This window comes from Dromiciops gliroides, chromosome 6 (assembly GCF_019393635.1).
Source record: "Dromiciops gliroides isolate mDroGli1 chromosome 6, mDroGli1.pri, whole genome shotgun sequence".
NCBI classification, from domain to species: domain Eukaryota; kingdom Metazoa; phylum Chordata; class Mammalia; order Microbiotheria; family Microbiotheriidae; genus Dromiciops; species Dromiciops gliroides.
This window is the reverse complement of record NC_057866.1, coordinates 207,896,684-207,915,769: the sequence shown is the minus strand read 5'-3', so window position 1 is coordinate 207,915,769 and position 19,086 is coordinate 207,896,684. Positions and strand designations below refer to the sequence as shown.

The 19,086-nt window shown below is 36.4% G+C and overlaps 1 protein-coding gene across 1 annotated transcript in view; it reads right to left on the bottom strand.

Moving 5' to 3' along the window:
* Positions 1 to 19,086, bottom strand: part of TRAPPC11 (trafficking protein particle complex subunit 11) — a 76,570-nt gene that overhangs the window by 9,815 nt on the left and 47,669 nt on the right. The window contains 6 exon segments of the mRNA XM_043970411.1: positions 1,020 to 1,111; positions 2,063 to 2,174; positions 7,078 to 7,234; positions 7,337 to 7,402; positions 10,037 to 10,156; positions 13,600 to 13,721. Coding sequence (XP_043826346.1) covers positions 1,020 to 1,111; positions 2,063 to 2,174; positions 7,078 to 7,234; positions 7,337 to 7,402; positions 10,037 to 10,156; positions 13,600 to 13,721 — 669 coding nt within the window.

Here is a 19,086-nt window from a genome sequence, read left to right as displayed (position 1 = left end):
CAGGCCCTGGATTCAGGAGGACCTGAGTTCAAATCTGGCCTCAGACACTTGACACACAAATAGCTGTGTGACCCTGGGCGAGTCACTTAACCCTCACTGCCCTGCAAAAACCCCACAAAAACCAAACAAATTTTAAAAAAAAGTTTTGTTTTTTTCAGGTCAGTGAGAGTTAAATGACTTGCCCAGGGTCACACAGCTAGTTAAGTGTCAAGTGTCTGAGGCCAGATTTGAACTGAGGTCCTCCTGAATCCAGGGCCCGTGCTTTATCCACTATGCCACCTAGCTGCTCCCCCAAAGGTTTAAAAAAAAAAAAAAGAGGGGCAGCTAGGTGGCGCAGTGGATAGAGCACCGGCCCTGGAGTCAGGAGTACCTGAGTTCAAATCTGACCTCAGACACTTAACACTTACTAGCTGTGTGACCCTAGGCAAGTCACTTAATCCCAATTGCCTCACTAAAAAAAAAAAAAAAAAAAAAAAAAAAAAAAAAAAAAAAAAAAAAAAAAAAGAAGGTAAGATGGCAAAGATTGCTTCACTTTTGTCTTTGTAACCCCAACACTTAGCATAGTGCCTGATAATTAAATGATTGTTGATTGATTCATAAAAACCATCTGGAAAATTATTTTCTCTAAAGCAGTTAGAGAAGAACAAAAAAAAATATCTGACTGAATCTTTAGTGCTTACTGAAATTTTAGAAAGGGTAGGGACATCCAGATTTGATTCAACTGGTTTGAGGAAACTCCCAATGTAAATCAATAATCCCTTGAAACTTATAGTATAAAGAGCTGCCTGGCGCCCAAAAAGGTTAAGTGACTCATGTCAAAGGCAGGATTTGAATCCATATCTTCCTGAGTCTAAGGCTGGCTCTGTACTCATTTGGACACATTGGCTCTTTTAAAAAATGATTAAGAACTTGTAAACAAGGCCTAATTTAGGTTTTAGTGTAAAGTTACAACTGTAACTTTAGTAATGTAGTAATAATGATAATCTTTTTCATCCAAGTGAAAGTCCCATTCCTGTTACCTGTGTTCACATGGAGTGGGACACTTTCTACAATCACATGTGGCAGAGTAATGACCGTACTGATGACAGGGACATTTTCCATGGCTGAAGTCCTGACAAAAAAAAATGAAGAAAAAGCCACTTTGTTAGTTTAACTCACAATTCATGTGCAATGTTGTAAACACAAGAGCAAATCAGAAACCACTTATATCACCTTTCTTCTTTAACTCATTCCATAGGAAAAAAATTGTTTTATTTTTTTCAGAAGTATAAAAAGAAAAATAAATTTAATGGAGCAAAAGCTTTGTCCCATGCAAGTTTCATATTCCATTTTTTTAAAAAAAGGAATCTTAGATTAATAAAATGTTATACCTAATCATATAAAAAGAATACTTTCTAAATAGCCCCAAATAACTAATCTTACTCATTCTCAAACTAATATTTCAAAGCACAAAGTATTACTATGAAATTTGCCATATCTTTTCCCTGACTTACAAATGAAAAATCTAACAGACTGATTTAAGAAAAAAACTAGTCCCAATTTTCCCTCCTCATCAAAAAAACCTCATGTGTATGGCAGGAACTAGAGTAAATACTGTATCAAAATCAAACTACACCTCTAAAATGTTATTTGGGTTTTTTCCTGTTAGTACATAGGTTAAACCAAATATGAAAATATAATTTTACACAGAGGATATTGTAAATGAAAAGTGAGAAGAAGTCAAGTTAGCACTAGGTCTTTTTTCCCCTATGATGATAAATGCAATTCTGTTATATATAAAGTGTGGGGGTGATTTGTGGGAAAGGGAAAGGAGTGAGGAAAGGGGAAAAGATGACATTTTTGGTAAAGCCAAACCTAGACTAACACAAATAAAAAATTTAGCCATCATTTTGCTATAAGTTTTCATATCTTTAAGGGAGAGAATATTTACATTTATTTTATTCTATTACTTGCCACCCAACATACCTATCACAGTATCCCATAGTCAGTGAAAATGATGAATGATAAACACTTAAGAAATTCAATGAGGTTGAGGAAAAAGTTCTATTTATGTAACTCTTACCTCTTCCAGCAGATAATATAATGTCCGGTAGGTACTCCACCTTCAACATTACCAACTGATGGGCACTGAAGACAGAAACATTCACTAGCACTCTCGCCAGTCTGCAAGACAACTGTCAGTAAGAGTCTCTTAAACCACTTGGGAATGGTCCCGGCAGACTTTCACAAAAAGTTTTAGTCCAGAACAGTTAGAAAAGTTAGGGAACGCTATACACTACAATGGTATATCCTACAAAAGGCAGCTAGGCAGCACAGTGGACAGACTGCTGGACTTAGAGACAAGACCTCCCAAGTTTGAATCCTGCTGTGTGAGGGAAAGCAAATCACTGAACCCTTTCAGCTTCAGGTTCTTCACCTGTAAAATGAGGGTAATAACAGTACTTACTTCACAGGGCTACTGTGAAGACTAAATAAAATATGTAAAGCACTCTGTAAACATTAAAGCACTATATAAATACTAGCTATTATAACTGGCAGGTGGCACAGTGAATAGAGTGCCGGAACTGCAAGTCAGGAAGACCTGAGTTCAAATTCAGCCTTAGACACTTACAAGCTATGTGATCCTGAGCAAGTCACTTTTTGTGAGGCAAATTTTCCCTCGGGTTCCTCATCTGTCAAATGAGCTGGAAAAGGAAATGTCAAACCATTCCAGTATCTCTTTACCAACTAAACCTCAAATGGAGGTCACAAAGAGTCAGACACGACTGAACAACAAAATTATCCAACTGGAGATAGACAGACATAGATACACACAGAAACAGACATACAAAGTATCATAATAAAATTGGAAGGGAAGGGAAAGAGGTTCCTTTTCAACTATTGTGAGGGGAAGTCTTAATAAAGGGTAGAAGTGATAATACTCAAATTTTGGACAACTTAGACAATAATTTTAAAAATTTTATATAAACAAAATAATTAGATCAAGAACAAAAATTGTCTAGTGAGGAAAAATCCTTGCACCAAACATCTTTCTGATAATGATCTTGGTATCTAAGTTAAATAATAAATTGATACCAATATTTGAGAATGAGAGTCACTGTCCTAAAAATAAGTTATCAAAAGTTATGAAGAAGCAGTTTACAAATAAAAAAAAGCAATGCTTCAACAATTACGTTTAAAAAGTTCCATAATTAACAACCAGAATAATGCAAATTATGCAATTCTGGGGTTTCACCTCACATTCCCCCCAAAAAGATGATGAAAAATGGAAATAGTCAATATTAGAGGGGAAGACAGATATGATGATACACTGACAATGAAACAGTGAAACTGTCCAACAATTCTGGTAAACTATTTGGAATTAAGCAAGAAATGTTAATAAATTATTCATAACCTTTAACCCAGAAATCCCACTATTGAGCACAAACCCCCAAGACATCAAAGGTCCCATGTGTACTACTACTAAAAAAGAGGTGATGATAACAGCCAGCATTTATACATTTCTTTAATGTTTGCAAAACACTTTACAAATATTATTTTATCCTCACAACAAACCTATTATTATTCTATTACTATTATTCCTACTTTATAGTAGGAATTATTATTATTCCTACTTTATAGAGGAGGAACCAGAGACAGAGAGAATGTGACTTGCACAGGGTCACACAGCAAGTATTTGAGGTGGTATTTAAACTCAGGTGTTCCTGACTCCAGGTCCAGGATCTATCACTGCACCATCTAGTTGCCTACCAGAATAGTTATAGCATTACTTGCTCTGGGAGCAAAATTTACTGGGGAAAGAATGAACAAACTATGGTAAAAGACAGATGAATTTAGATGAATTGCAATGATCAAACTTGGCCCCACAGAAGAGAAGATAAAAGCCTTCCCTCTATGTAGAGGGAAGGCAAATAATGGGCCATTATTGGGAATGGTTTGTTAGTTGGTTTTAGTTCACTATCTGTCTTTGTTATATGGGAGTTTTGATTATAAAAAGGTATATAGGGAAGTGACTGGTGTAAAAAACCAAAAAGTATAAATTTTTTAAAAAAAGAAGTAATAGGGTATAAATGCTAAGTCTAAGGGAAAAATTTATTAGCAGAATTCCCTACAAAGGGCAAAAGGGAATTATTAAAAAAGGGACCAGTTTCAAAGGTGTAGTAATATTAAGTTTTAGAGAATGTTTCAATTTTTGTCTTTATTATGTTTCATGTGTAACAACTGGACAACTGTAAAATCTCTAAAAGATTCTGAATTTCCTTAGACAAGTTTTTGAGAAGTCTCATTGATTGATTTGGTTATTGACAAAGCTATTTAAAGTTGTGTTACGATCAATTTTGTAGGAAACCTTCCAGCTGATACTCAGTATCTGAAACTCCTTTTTTTTTTTTTCAATTTTTTTTTTTTAGTGAGGCAATTGGGGTTAAGTGACTTGTCCAAGGTTACACAGCTAGTAAGTATTAAGTGTCTGAGGCTGGATTTGAATTCAGGTACTCCTGACTCCAGGGCTGGTACTCTATCCACTGCGCCATCTAGCTGCCCTGAAACTCCTGAGCGACTTTACAAGCACACCTGAAACTCTCCAGCTGAGAGTTGCTAGCGGATCATCAGCATCCAGACCTGACTTTCAATCCATAACTACACCCAGAGGACATCCCAAGAATCACCTGAGAAAAGACTTCCAAAGACTTAAGAGGACAATTTCCTGTTTTACACTATTTGTAACGTCCACCTACTAAAGTGACCTGCCCCCTTTAGTTTTTCTTTGTTTGTTATGTCCACCTTCTAAAGGGGAGTGCCCCCTTTAGTTTACAGTCAATGCTTTCTTTTCTCTCTTTTCATTCCCTTTCCATTGTTAGTCATAAGTATTTGTAATGTTATTGCTTCATTAAGAAAACAATGGGTCTTAAGGAAACATGGGGGAATGTGAGAAAATAATGGGGTTTGGCAGATACTTAAAGGCCCCACCTGGAGATTATTCTAAACTGATGGCATTGAGAGTGATTGACTTTGCTGATAGCCTACTTAAAATTAATTAGATTATAACCACACCTAGCCAGCCCTTAAGAAGGCATTGTTCTCAGAAGCTAAGGACTTTGAATTCAACACCAAGACCACCTTCAAGTCCAGTGAACCAATGGTTTTTGGATGATGCTAACCAATCAGCCTGAAGCAGTGTGAGTGTGAAAAGACCACCTCTCCTCCAGACCTATAAAAACTTCCCATACTCAGTTTGCTCAGGGAGTCTGTGGTTGAAGCAGGCTCATGGTGGAGGACTTGAGGAAGAACCAGACCAGGCTGGAACTCCAGGCTAGATAGGCCTTTTCTTAACTTTCTGAACTCCATGTGTTCTCCTTTTACTAATACCTAATATGCTTTAATAAATGCTTAATGCCCAAAGACTGGTGCTAAAGCTTCTAATTTAAGGAGACCATACATTTAGACTTTAAACATCACAAAGGATATGAACAGGCGGTTTTCAGAATAAGAAATAAAAGCTATCTAAACATGAAAAAATGCTCTAAATCACTACTGACTAGAGACATGCAAATTAATACAAGTCTAAGATACCATCTTATACCTATCAGACAGGCTAACATGACAGAAAAAAAAATTTACAAATGCTGAGGGGAAGTATAAAAAGAAGCACACTAATGCACTGTTGGTTGAACTGTGAACTGGTCCAACCATTCTGGGGAACAATTCAGAACTAGGCCCAAAGGCCTAGGAACTAGGCTGTAAAACTGTGTATACCCTTCCACCCAGTAACACTACTACTAGGTCTGTATTCTAAATAGATAAAAGAAAAGGGAAAAGGATCTATGTGTGCAAAAATATAGCAGCTCTTTTTGTGGTAGAAATGAATCAGATGCCCATCAATTGGGGAATGGCTGAACAAAGTGTGGTATATGATTGTAATGGAATGAATACTTTTGTGCTATAAGCAATGGCAAAAGGGATAGTTTCAGAAAAACCTGGGAGGACATATGAACTGATGCAAATTGAAGGAAGCAGAACCAGGAGAACAATGTATACAATAAGGAATACTGTAAAGACTCAGCTACTCTGATCAAGACAATGATCCAAGACAATTCCAAAGGACCCACAAATCTACCTGAGTGTAGACTGAAACACACTTTTTTTTACTTCATTTTTTGGGGAGGGCGAGGGGAGCTGATGTATTTTCTTTTGCAACAAGGCGAAAATGGAAACATGCCATTGCTTGCCTTCTCAGTGGGGTATGGTAGGAGGGAAGGAGAGAACAGGCAACTCAAAAATTTTAAAATGAATATAAAATATTTTAAAATGTAATTTGGAAATATTTAATGAAATAAAAAAAAATATATATTTTTAAAAACGAAACCAGTTTGCATGAATCCTAAATGTTGAAGTAAATAAACCAAATCAAATCAGAAAGCTTTTAGTATGTTCAACATTGAAACATCCAAAACCCTACCAATAATTCTAATTTTCACATTCTGAATATCTTAGTATGTTTTAAATAAGGGAACTAATTTTGCTTATATATTTTAAATACATTTCCTTGGGTTTTTTATTTTGCCATTCTCAAAAAATAACAAATTATATGATTAAACAGAGCAAAGTACAATTTGGCAAGTTATTGATCTATTTTTTTGGGGGGTGGGGCAGGGCAATGAGGGTTTAGTGACTTGCCCAGGGTCACACAGCTAGTGTCAAGTGTCTGAGGCCGGATCTGAACTCAGGGGCTCCTGAATCCAGGGACGGTGCTTTATCCACTGTGCCACCTAGCTGCCCCTATTGATCTACCTTTTTTTTTTTAAAGTGAGGCAATTGAGGTTAAGTGACTTGCCCAGGGTCACACAGCTAGTAAGTGTCAAGTGTCTAAGGCCGGATTTGAACTCAGGTACTCCTGACTCCAAGGCCGGTGCTCTATCCACTACGCCACCCAGCTGCCCCACCTGTTGATCTATCTTAATTGTGAATTTGTTCTCATAAACTTAATTCTAAATTTCTGTAAATTTCTATGTAGAGCTAAATTTTATTTTCAAATGCCTACTCATATTGAAATTGGACAGAATTTATTTGAATCCTCACCTTTCTCCACATGGGACTGCAGATGATCCACTGGAGTCATGGAAGAAGCAAGCTGTAACTGGCTAGATACAAGGGTGAGAGCCCAAGGTGAGGCACTTAAAATGTCCGTCATCAATAGAAAGGGTATATCTGCATAGACCCTTTCTAAGTGCTCAAACTGCCACAACAAAGAGAGATCTATCAGAATTTTAGACAGTAATTTTGTTCTTATAAATTTGGTATCCCTAAATTATCTCCTACAAACTTTAGATACACATACCTTTGTAGAAACAAATTTAACAGCAACATCAAAAGGAAAGACAGTTTCAATTGTTACAGTTTCATCCTGGAAGAGAATTTAGAAGGTATATTCAATTTCCTTTTCCAAACCTAACAGCAAAGTAAAATAAATCTAGTACCAGAATATTATTTAGATTCTATTTCTGACCAATAAACATTCCTATTCTTTTATGATGGAAGAATCCATAAAGATTAAGCAATGAACCTCCCTCCACTTTTCTTTCAAAGAAATATTTTTTTTTAAATTATGGAATATGGAACCCAGTGTATGTTAACTAGAGATGGTCACTGTGTCAGTTGGCTTTGCTTAAATGCTTTTCTTTCTTACAATGAAAGGCTGTCTGGTGAGGGAGATTTAAGAATTGATGATAAAGTAAAGAATGAAAGACAACTATAATTTTTTTTCAAAAAAATCTAAAGACAAAACTTGTGCTGTGCACGTACTTTACAGTGGATTTATAGCCCTTCCCATTCCACTGGATCCTCACAACAATTCTAAGGAGACAGAGAGGATAGGTATTGATTACCCCTATTTTATATACTGGGGAACAGAAACTCAGGGAGCTCTAGGACTCAAGGTCAGGTAAGTGGTTCAGTGGGAGACAGCAGATCTTCTGACTCAGTCCCAAGCTCTTCCCTCTACTATATGATAATTCAAAAACATTCAAACAGTTCGAGGGATACAACCCTAAATATGCTTTTGTGTTACAAAATACATGGCCAGCTCGGTGGTGCAGTGGATAAAAGTGCTGGCTCTAACACTTACTAGCTGTTTGACCCTGAGCAAGTCACTCAACCCTGCCTTAGTTTCCTCATCTATAAAATGACCTGGAAAAGGAAATGGCAACCACCCAGTCTCTCTGCCAAGATATAACTGAAAAATGACTGAACAACAACATACATGTTCAAATATTAGGAATTATAGCATTTCAAAAATGCTTGAAAAAGAGGAGGTGTGGCTCCACAGGAAAAGGGCTGGCTCTGCAGGTAAGAGACACGGTTCAAAATTCTGCTGCTCACACTTACTGTCTGTATAAACTTTACGCAAGGCAGTCTCCTTCCCTGGCCTCAGTTTCCTCATTTGTAAAAATAAAGGGGAAGGGGTACCACCTGGACCCTGAGGGCCTCAATGGTCCTTGTTCAGGCTCTAAACCCCATTTTCCTGTGATCCCTAAGAAACATGGTAGCTGCAGTAGTGGACGTTTGACTCCCTCTAAACAGGGAAAAACACATATCCACTGTGTCAAGCAAGTAGAACTAGGGTCCCCCAACAAAGATAATGTTCCACAACAAAATGCCCAAGGCTCTACACAAATCTCCAGACTGAAGACTTGAACCTTTGGGCACTCCTAGAAACTCAGATCCTCACTACTAGATGGTATCTGACCCATAAACTGGACCCCTCATCCCAACCGCTCGATCCTCCCATTAAGGATAACTGAACTAGCTTTGCCGGTGCTTAATGAGTACTATCAATGTATAAAATGTAATCTCTGGGATTTTAGGGACAATGAATTCACTATGGCATTATTTTTACTGAGTATCTTAAAGTCCCTCTGTCCCCCTCATACCAAAAACAGTCCAGGGGATGCAGAGAGACCACACTGATGAAAGAGAGTTCCCTGTCATTTGGCCCCTTGCCTTTCTGCGACTAAACCATGGCATCTGCCTAGAAGGCTCTGACCAGGGCCTACTGCTGACTCACATCATGTAGCAGCATTTCTATCCTAATGGAGAGAGGATTCAATGACAAACCTGGATTCATGAAGATCTGGGTTCAAATTCTGACACATAATAAGAGCTAACCTTTATAAGGCAGTTTAGCGTTTTCAAAGTGCTCTCCAGAGATGTTTCCATTTTATCTTCACACGACCCTCAGAGATAGAGGCTATTATTATTCCCATTTTACAAATGAGGAATCTGAGAAGGAGGGAGGGACTAAGTGACTTGTATGTTTGCACAGCTAGTAAGTGTTTGGAGCCAAATTTGAAAACAGGTCTTTCCAGACTAATCTCCCAAACTGTAGACGGGCTGAGGAGATTCCCTCACTGTCATAACTGTCCCATGAATCTCAGGGCTATCAGGTTTAGAAGCTAAAAAAAGTTCATCATTGCAAAGAAACCTGCTTAGAAGATGCTAAGTCCAAGAAACTAATCTAGTAGCAAAAGTGCCGCATTCATTTGCTCCAAACGTCAGTGCCACAAGCAGGAATAATACAAAACATCCCGAGCCGTTCCAGTCTGCAGAAGCCCTTCCTTCTGTACTTCGGGAAGATCTGTTTCTCTCCCTGCTTCCTCCTCTCGGTGAGTGGTGACCTAGAAGGCCACTAGAAGCCCCTCCTTTCCATGTCTCTTGGAACAGTGACCCTGGAGGCTGAATAAAATGGAAGCACGGGCAGCACCTTGCCCACTGCCAGGTGACTGGGCCATTCCTGATTCCTCAGCTAATGCTAGGCCCTAGTCTACTCACTGACTTTGCATCTGAGGAGATAAGAACTTCTCCCAACCCCTCTTTATACTCAGGTGAACTTTTCTGGAAGTTCTTTTCCCTAATTTGTTAGCTGAGGTGTCGCTATGGTTTTTATAAGAACCACAGATATATAAAGTAAACATTCTTAATGTTTTGGGGCTTTTCAAATACCCAATCTCTATCTCTAAGACAGAGAGGAAAAAAGACTTACCTTGTGACATTTACAAACAATTTCTTTTTCTTCAACAGTTGTGTTGATCAAATAAGAAATATATACAAGAAACATTCTTGAACCCACTGTTCCACAACGAATATATAATGTTTTTTCCAGCTGTAGAAGGCAGGATAAAATTAATAATTCACATTTATGTAATGTTATCCTCACAACAACCTTCCAGGTAGCACAATTCTTTTTTTTTTTTTTAAGTGAGGCAATTGGGGTTAAGTGACTTGCCCAGGGTCACACAGCTAGTAAGTGTTAGGGTTCTGAGGCCGATTTGAACTCAGGTACTCCTAATCCAGGGCCGGTGCTATTATCCACTGCGCCACCTCAGCTACCCCAGCACAATTCTTATTATGCCCACTGTACAGAGGACAAAACTAAGGCCAAGGGGTTAAGTGCCTTGCCCAAGATCCCAAAACAGATAAATGATGGAGATATCAAGTAAATCAATAAGCATTATCAAGTGCCTACTATGAACCAAGCACTGTGCTAAACACTGGAGGTACGAAAACAGCAAAAGACCATCCCAGCCCTCAAAAAGCTTACAACACTCTTTCTACTACACTTGCACTGGTTTCTCTAATTCGGGTTTTAGATTGAGTAACTCTTAAACAGAATTGTTCTAAGTCACTACAGAACTGAAGGTTAAAAATGCATTGCTTTTGCCCACTGGATAGTGCTGCAAAAAAGATGGCTTTTTAAACAATTTACATGTTTAGGTTTTCAGGGCAGCTAGGTGGCACTGCAAGCTAGAATGCCGGGTTTAGAGTCAGGAAGACTCATGTTACTGATGATGATAACTCATGCTACAAACCTGGCCTCAGACAATTACTAGCTGTGTGACTCTGGAGCAAGTCACTTAACATGATTTGCCTGTTCCCTTCATTTGTCAAATGAGCTGGAGAAGTAAATGACAAAAACACCCCAGTATCTTTTCCAAGAAAACTCCAAATGGGGTCACGAGTATTGGATACGAATGAAAAACAACTGACATCATTTCCAGTTTAACATATACCAGGATCCAAGAGCCTAAGAGGAGGGAGGAAAAAAAAAAAAAATATATATATATATATATATGTGTGTGTGTGTGCACGCGCGCGCGTGTGTATATGTGTGTGTGTGTGTGTGTGTATGTATGTATAATTAACCAACTTAGTATTAATTTTGGTCTATCATAACTTAAGTGCAGAGTTTTCTTGCCCTGCTTTTGATCATATTTGGGGATTCTATATAATATTAAATCTTCACTAGAAGAAAATGTTTCCTGGTCACCTACAGAATTTCACTGGATTTATTCAAATTAGCCACTGTGTGGCTTGAAGCAAAAGGGTTTGAAAGGGTGTGAATTCTATCAACTGGTGCTTTGTTTTCTATATTCACAAGTTTGGGGCAGTTTTTTTTTTTTAAATCTCCATCTTCAAGTCTGTTCTTCTGGAAGACTTATGATCCTTAAATTGCCCATGTGTATCCTGCCTTTTGCTTATATACTGATCATGTGTTCTTTTAATATTATTGCCTTTTTTCTTCTATTCTTCCAGACTGTCCCTCACTACAATGTACTCGTATTACCAATAGTTGTTCTCTTTCACTTCTATAGAGAAATTTACCACTGGTAGATTAAAGTTTTCTACTCAGCTAATTGTTTATGTTGTGCAGGCCCTAAGCTCTGCCTTTTCATCTTTCTGTTTAAGATATTCCATAACCATTTTCTTGTTTAATGTTTCTCTTGTGATTCCCAGTGTGACGGGTAAAACTAAATGTGTGTGGTCACCTCACCTGTCCCCCAGTGTGGGGAAAGCTAGCTAGGATTTACTTATAAATTAGAAGCTGAAAGAGAGAACAGCACTTCCTGCCTCCCCCAGAAGAGGCAGTCCTTCCCACTGCTTCAAGCTGATTGGTTGAGGGTGGTCTCATGTTTTGTGAGGTAACTTCCTGATGGTGAATCGACTTAGAAAGGTCAACCCAGGCTCTCTCAGCAGGGGGCCCTGATAATACTATTCTCACAACAGGCACGTGCCAGTAGGCATTAGTTTGATTTCCTTTGTCTCCTTATAGTTACAGAACTTTGAACTTTTTTGGACATTCTAGTATCACTCTTCTCCTCATTTATGTACAGTGTTGACTTATCCACTTGTGCTCTAGGTTTTTATTTAACTTTCTTTCCCTTGAAATCTTTCAGTTTTAGCCTTGTTACAAAAAAACATTACCCTGTCATTTTGATTTCTCCCCTTCTGATGGTATGTACACCTTGTGGGCTTAACTGCAAAACTGCCTTAGCCTCATTTTTTCTTATTCTTATTAGCCTGGCCCTGTCCCACTATGGGAGAGGCTTGGCACCAACTGGATTCCATTCCCTTTTGTTCAGGCTTGTTGCACTAGCACTGCCCTGGTTCCTACCTGTACTTTCCTTTCTCTGGGTGAGCTGAATCAGTATTTGCCACTTTTTGCAACGCTGGGAGAAGGAGAAGCAGATATTCTGAGCAGTGTCTCTGTGGCCTTAGAGCTCCCTAATGTAGGGGGCTGCCCCGGGCAGAAGAAAGTCTGATTCTCCTCAAGGGCTGGGTATGTCTACTGCCTGTTACAATGAGAAGGGGGTCAAGCTGAGGGCTGGATTTGTTGGTAGACTCTGACCTAGGAGGGGGAATCTATGTGTGAATCCCCAAGCACAAGCCTATCTTTTGTGCATCCCTACAAAATATGGAGGCTGCAGGGGAGGTACTGAATGAACATGTTAAGGATTAGCATTCTCCAGTGCTAATTCATAAGGCGTTACCTTGTTACACTTCTTGCTTTCTTGTCTTGTGGATTAAACTATAATTGCTCTGCTACCAGAAGATAAGTCCTTTTTTTTTGTTTTTGTTTTGGTTTTGATGGGGCAATGAGGGTTAAGTGACTTGCCCAGGGTCACACAGCTAGTAGTGTCAAATGTCTGAGGCTGGATTTGAACTCAGGTACTACTGAATCCAAGGCCAGTGCTTTATCCATTGCCGCCACTAGCTGCCCCAAGATAATTCCTTTTCAGGTTGTTGTTTTTTTAGAGTTAGTGGAGACTGAAGAAAATGTTCTCTAGTTTATTAGTCACATTACCTGAAACTTCCAACATCTGTTCTAAACAGATGAGAACTTTCCAGACTAACAAGAGTACTCTAATGAGAGTATTAAGGAAAAAAAACAAAAAACTGTATAAGAAGCTAAGTCATTTGTAGGTCTCAGAGAATTGTTAGCATTTCAGTAGTCACTGATGATCTGAAATAGTAACAATGTAGCCAACATTAATGTAATACTAAGCTTTCAAAAGTACCTTATGTACAATATTCACTTGATCTTCATAACACCTTAAAGTAGGTTCTACAGATAATATGATCCCCATTTTACGTGATAGAAAAAAAAAGGCATAGGACAGTTGAAAGCTTGATAAGAAAACACATCACTAACATAACCACGCTAAAACAGAATTTTAACTTGGTATCCTCCTAATCCAAATCCGTTCTTTCATTATACCAAGCTAATTCAGTTTTTTGCTAATCAATATTTGACCACATAGTTTACACCTGTTCTCCAGGCTGCAAATCTCCAATGGGAATATCAGGAAGTAAAGCAGGGTAGGAATCATCACACATTTCTGTTCCATGAAGAGTCACATGAGTTTTCTGAGTAAGATTGGCATCCTGTCCTGAAAGCATTTAAGTAATTATGCAACAATAAAATGAAATGGTCATATTGTCATAATGTAGAGATAATAATAATGGCTTATGATGTAAAAAAACATAAATCCTATTAATTTTTAAGCAAGGGCTTTTTATAATCATGATACTTTAATTCAACTTTCATTTTAAAAATGTACTTTTTTGACATATTTAATTTAACAATATTTGATGCTGCCCAACAAAACAGACTCCCCAAACTTCCCTAAAAAGTATATTCCCTTATAAAGGTCAGTTTATCAATTGTTAAAAGGAAAGCACTGTCCCTTAACATTAATAGTATAGGGGGCAGCTAGGTGGCTCAGTGGATAGAGCACTGGCCCTGGAGTCAGGAGTACCTGAGTTCAAATCCGGCCTCAGACACTTAACACCTACTAGCTGTATGACCCTAGGCAAGTCACTTAACCCCAATTGCCTCACTAAAAAAACAAAAATAAAACAACCAAAAAAAAACCCATTAATAGTATGCTATTAACATTGATTTTATATTTAACTATAATTCTGCTGTCTCTCCCATGCTGACTTTATTTAAATTATTGCCATCACTGTGCATATTCTTTTGGCTATACTATTTCATACAGTACTGTATATGTTTTCACTGACTTTCATATTCATAATTCTTTAATATTCTTTGCTATAACTTGTAAAGCCATTTCTCAATCATAGAGTACATGCTTTCTTCCCATATTTTGCTATCACAATAACACTGCTATAAATAGTCTTATACGTGGAGGTTATTATCTTCTTGGGTTAAAAAGATATGGACAAAAAAAAAGATATGAACAATTTTGCAATTTTTTCTTACATAATTTAAAAGTACTCTCTAGAACAATTGAACCAATTAATAGCTCTACCAGCAGTGAATTTAGCTTGCTTGTCTTCCACAGAGTCTTCAACAGAATATTTACAAGCCTAATGAATGGAAAATGGTACTTTGAGTTATAATTGTCCCTGATTACTTTTTTTGAAACATTTTTTTGGTTAATGTTTGATATAATTTCTATTCCTTTTATAAATTGCTTGTATCCTTTGAACATTCATTTATTCAGCTAAATGATTCAATCTTAAAGAATTCTATGAACTTTCCTGTAAAAGGAAAGTCTACATTTTCTGTCTGTTCAGAACTGCTTCATAGCAGCTTATTTTAGTGATATTAACGTTTTTATGTGTTTTTTAAAACTGTTTTCTTTAAAGATGAAAATGTTGGCAAAACATGATATAATTAGCCTTTGTAAAATAAAGAGTAACTTTCTTAAGGAAAGCATGATCTCAAAGTAAAAAACAACAAAAAAGATTCTATGAACTCCCTGTAGATTTTGAATATGAAACTTTTATGATATCATGCATTTTTCTAATCTGTAATCTTTTTTAATTTTTACCACACTGATTTCATTTGTGCAAAAGTTTATGTAAACAAACTTATTTCGTATTTCATGATGTTGTCTTTTCTGTGTCTTATTAAGACACTGTCTTATGGCTATAGATAAAACTTTCTAATCTCTAATTTTTATATGGTATGTGTTTTTTATAATTAATATTTTTTCTATTTGCAGTTTACTGTTGTATATGATGTAAGATGCAGAACTAAACCTATTTCTGTACCCCAAAGAGATCAAAGGAAAGGAAAAAGGACCCATGAATACTATATATATGTGTGTGTGTGTGTGTGTGTGTATATACATATATACATACATATATATATATATACACACACATACATACACATATATATAGATATCTATCTATCTATCTACTATATTACCTCTTTTTATGGTGGAAAAAGAATTGGAAATTCCCCATCAACTGGAGAATGGCTGAACAAGTTGTAGCATATGATTTGTAATGGAATTTTGATGAGCATGATGTTCTCAGAAAAATCTGGGGGAAACTGGACATGGACTGATGCAAAGTGAAATGAGCAGAACCAGGAGAACACTGTACATGGTAAGTATGATGATCAGCTGTGAATGACTAAGCTATTCTGATCAAAACAATTATCCAAGACAATTCCAAAGTCTCCAGAGAAATAACTGATGGAGTCTTGATGAATACTGAAGCATCAGGGAGGGGAGGGGTCCCTGTGTTTTCTTTTTCAACATGACTAGTATAGAAATTTAGTCATGCACATGTATAATTTACATCAAACTGCTTGCTTTCTCATGGAGGGGGAGAAGAGAACTCAAAATTTTAAAAAAGGAATATTAATTTTTTTTTGTTTTCATGTAACTGAGGAAAAAAATTAAAATAAACATAAAAAAGAACCAAACTTATTTTTTCACTAGATTGTTTTCCAGTTTTTCTCACAAGTCTTGATGAAGAAAAAATTCTGACAGTTTGTGCTCGAGTACCTGGGACACTAGACTGCTCTGAAACATTTGTTTATAGGTCTTGCTCATCTGGTCTACCTACTTTTCTATTGCTTTTTAAAAAAATCAAATATCAGATAGGTTTTCATAATTATTTTTTATTATAGTTTGAGATATGGGATTCCCAAGGCTCCTTCCTTCCTTTTTTCATTATATCCTTTTAGATCCCATACCCATGGCCTTTCATTCTTCCAAAAGAATTTCATGATTTTGCAACTCTTTACAATATCCCTTTATTAATCTGATTAAGATAGCACACAAATCTGTGGGATAAACTTGCAAAGTATTGTCAATTTCACCATATATATAATTAGCATGGTCCAGCTATAAACACTGAATTTCTTGCTGATTCAAATAGACAATTACTTTGTAGTTCTATTTATATATAAGTACTACATATTTCTTTGTAGGATAATTCACACCATATTTAAAGCATTTTCTTATTTTCTCTTCCTGCTAGGTACTGTTAGTAATATATAGAAAAGTTTAGGATTTATGTCAATCTTGCTATTTACTATCATTTTTTTTTTTTAGTGAGGCAACTGGGGTTAAGTGACTTGCCCAGGGTCACACAAACTAGTAAGTGTTAAGTGTCTGAGGCTGGATTTGAACTCAGGTACTCCTGACTCCAGGGCCGGTGCTCTATCCCACTGCACCATCTAGCTGCCCCTTTTACTATCAATTTTTTTTTCCTTTTTTTTTTTTTCTTTTTTTTTTGGTGAGGCAATTGGGGTTGTGACTCGCCCAGGGTCACACAGCTAGTAAGTGTTAAGTGTCTGAGGCCGGATTTGAACTCAGGTCCTCCTGAATCCAGGGCCAGTGCTCTATCCACTGCCTAGCTGCCCTACTATCAACTTCTGATGTGTTTTTTTTTTTTTAATTTTGATGGTTTCTAGGGCTCTCTAGTTAATATCACATCACCTACAAGTAAAAATTATTTTGCCTCCTCTAATGAGATTGCTTATTTTCTTAATTTCCTTTTCTTTTTCTATTGTTACAGCTAATATATCTAGCACTGTGTCAAATAATAATAGGCATTTTTGCTTTATTCCTAATCTTACTGGGAGTTTCTTCTGTTTCTCCATTACAAATAATACCAACCTTGATTTTAGATATATACAGTTTTTTTGTATTGGGGAAAGGGTCTTTCATTGATATGTTCTTTATTTCTTTATTAATTTTAACATAAATGATTCCTATATTTCATGCCATTCTACACCTTTGATATAATTATGTGTTGATTACTTTTGTAATTAATGTTTATAATTTTTGTAATGTTGAACCATCCCTGCATTTTCTAGTATAACTACAAACTGGACATAGTAAAATTTTTTAAAATTCCTACAGACTCTGTTAATACATTTCCCCCAGTAATATTCAATTCAATTTAATTCAGCAAGTATGTATTAAATGTCTATTTTGTGCCAGGCATTAACTATGTACTAGGAAAACAAAGATAAATAAAAGAGTTTTCTACACTTTTCTCTCTCTTTAGTTTTGTAAACACTTCTCTATTTTTGCAGTTCATGTAGTACGTGACTTACCTGTCATTTGACAGAATTTATAAATTTGGTATTTATAACTATAATAGCTCAGTGTTCTTCTCTGGTAATTCTTTTATGACTTGTTTCCATGTCTCTGAGACTGGATATAGATTAGCTATTTCTTGTTTTATTAATTTAGGTTTTTGTGTTTTTATAAATTTACATCCATCCATTTTTCAGGTTGGACAATAAAAATCACCACTCCTACTTTTTAAAATTTAGGTAAGACATTATATATTTCTATTCATAGCTCTCATTTTAATTCTGAATCATCTCTATGTTTTAAGTATGTTTCTGCTACTGTGAGCGAGTTTTTCTCTTTAATATGTTCTACTATCCTCCTTCCATTTAATGGGTGAGTTTATTTCACTAACTTTTACAGCTAGGATTATGGGATTTGATGGAGAGAAAAAACAATATTTCTTTTATTAAAAAAATTAAGTACTGAGTATGTGAAGATTTAGAAAAACGGATCTCACACTTTTCCTTTCTCAGGATCATTCCTTCTTCCTCCTTTCTCTTCAATAAGCCCCTTGTTTTGCTTGATGGAAGGGAATATCCTTCTTAACCTGCTCTCATATTAAGATAATTGCTCGGGCAGCTAGGTGGCACAGTGGATAGAGAACTGGCCCTGGATTCAGGAGGACCTGAGTTTCAAATCCGACCTCAGACACTTGACACTTACTAGCTGTGTGACCCTGGGCAAGTCACTTAACCCCAATTTGCCTCACTAAAAAAAACAAAACAAAACAAGATATTGCTCTTCCCTTTCTTTATTTCAGCCTAATTCTCTGATCACTATTATTTTACTTTCTATCGATATAATCCTTTTTAAACCTTACCTTACCTGGCCCATATAACATTATTATTTATTAGCTGCCTCATTGTCTCCTAAAGCCATCTTTCACTTTTCATACCTCAATTTCAGAAGTCTCTTCCTCTCCCTCCTCTTTCTTCTCTAGGACTCTTTCCTAAAAATGGTTATTTTGGATTCTCAGTTTCACAAGTGTGTCATGAAGAAATTATGTGGCATTATTTTTTCCTTCTTTTAAAAATTAATTTATTGATCTTTAGCTTGTACATCACCCATATTTCCTATTGTATTTTCTTATTCCTCAAACTGACTGCCAGTGAGATATCCCTTATAATAAAGTATAAAGAGGGAAAAAAAATTTCTGCAAACTAATATTTTTTAGAGTCTGACATTATTTGTAGTACTGCATATCTATAGTCTCCCACTTCTACAAAGAAGAAGGCGATATCTTCTCCTATTTCTGTTCAGAGTCCAAATAATATTTGATTTTCAGCTGTTTTGTTGTTGTTGTTCTCCTTCATTTTTAGGTTCTGCTTATTTCACTTTAAATAAGTTCATATAAATCTTTCCATGCATCTCTATTAATTTTGTTTCATCAATTCTTCTTTTT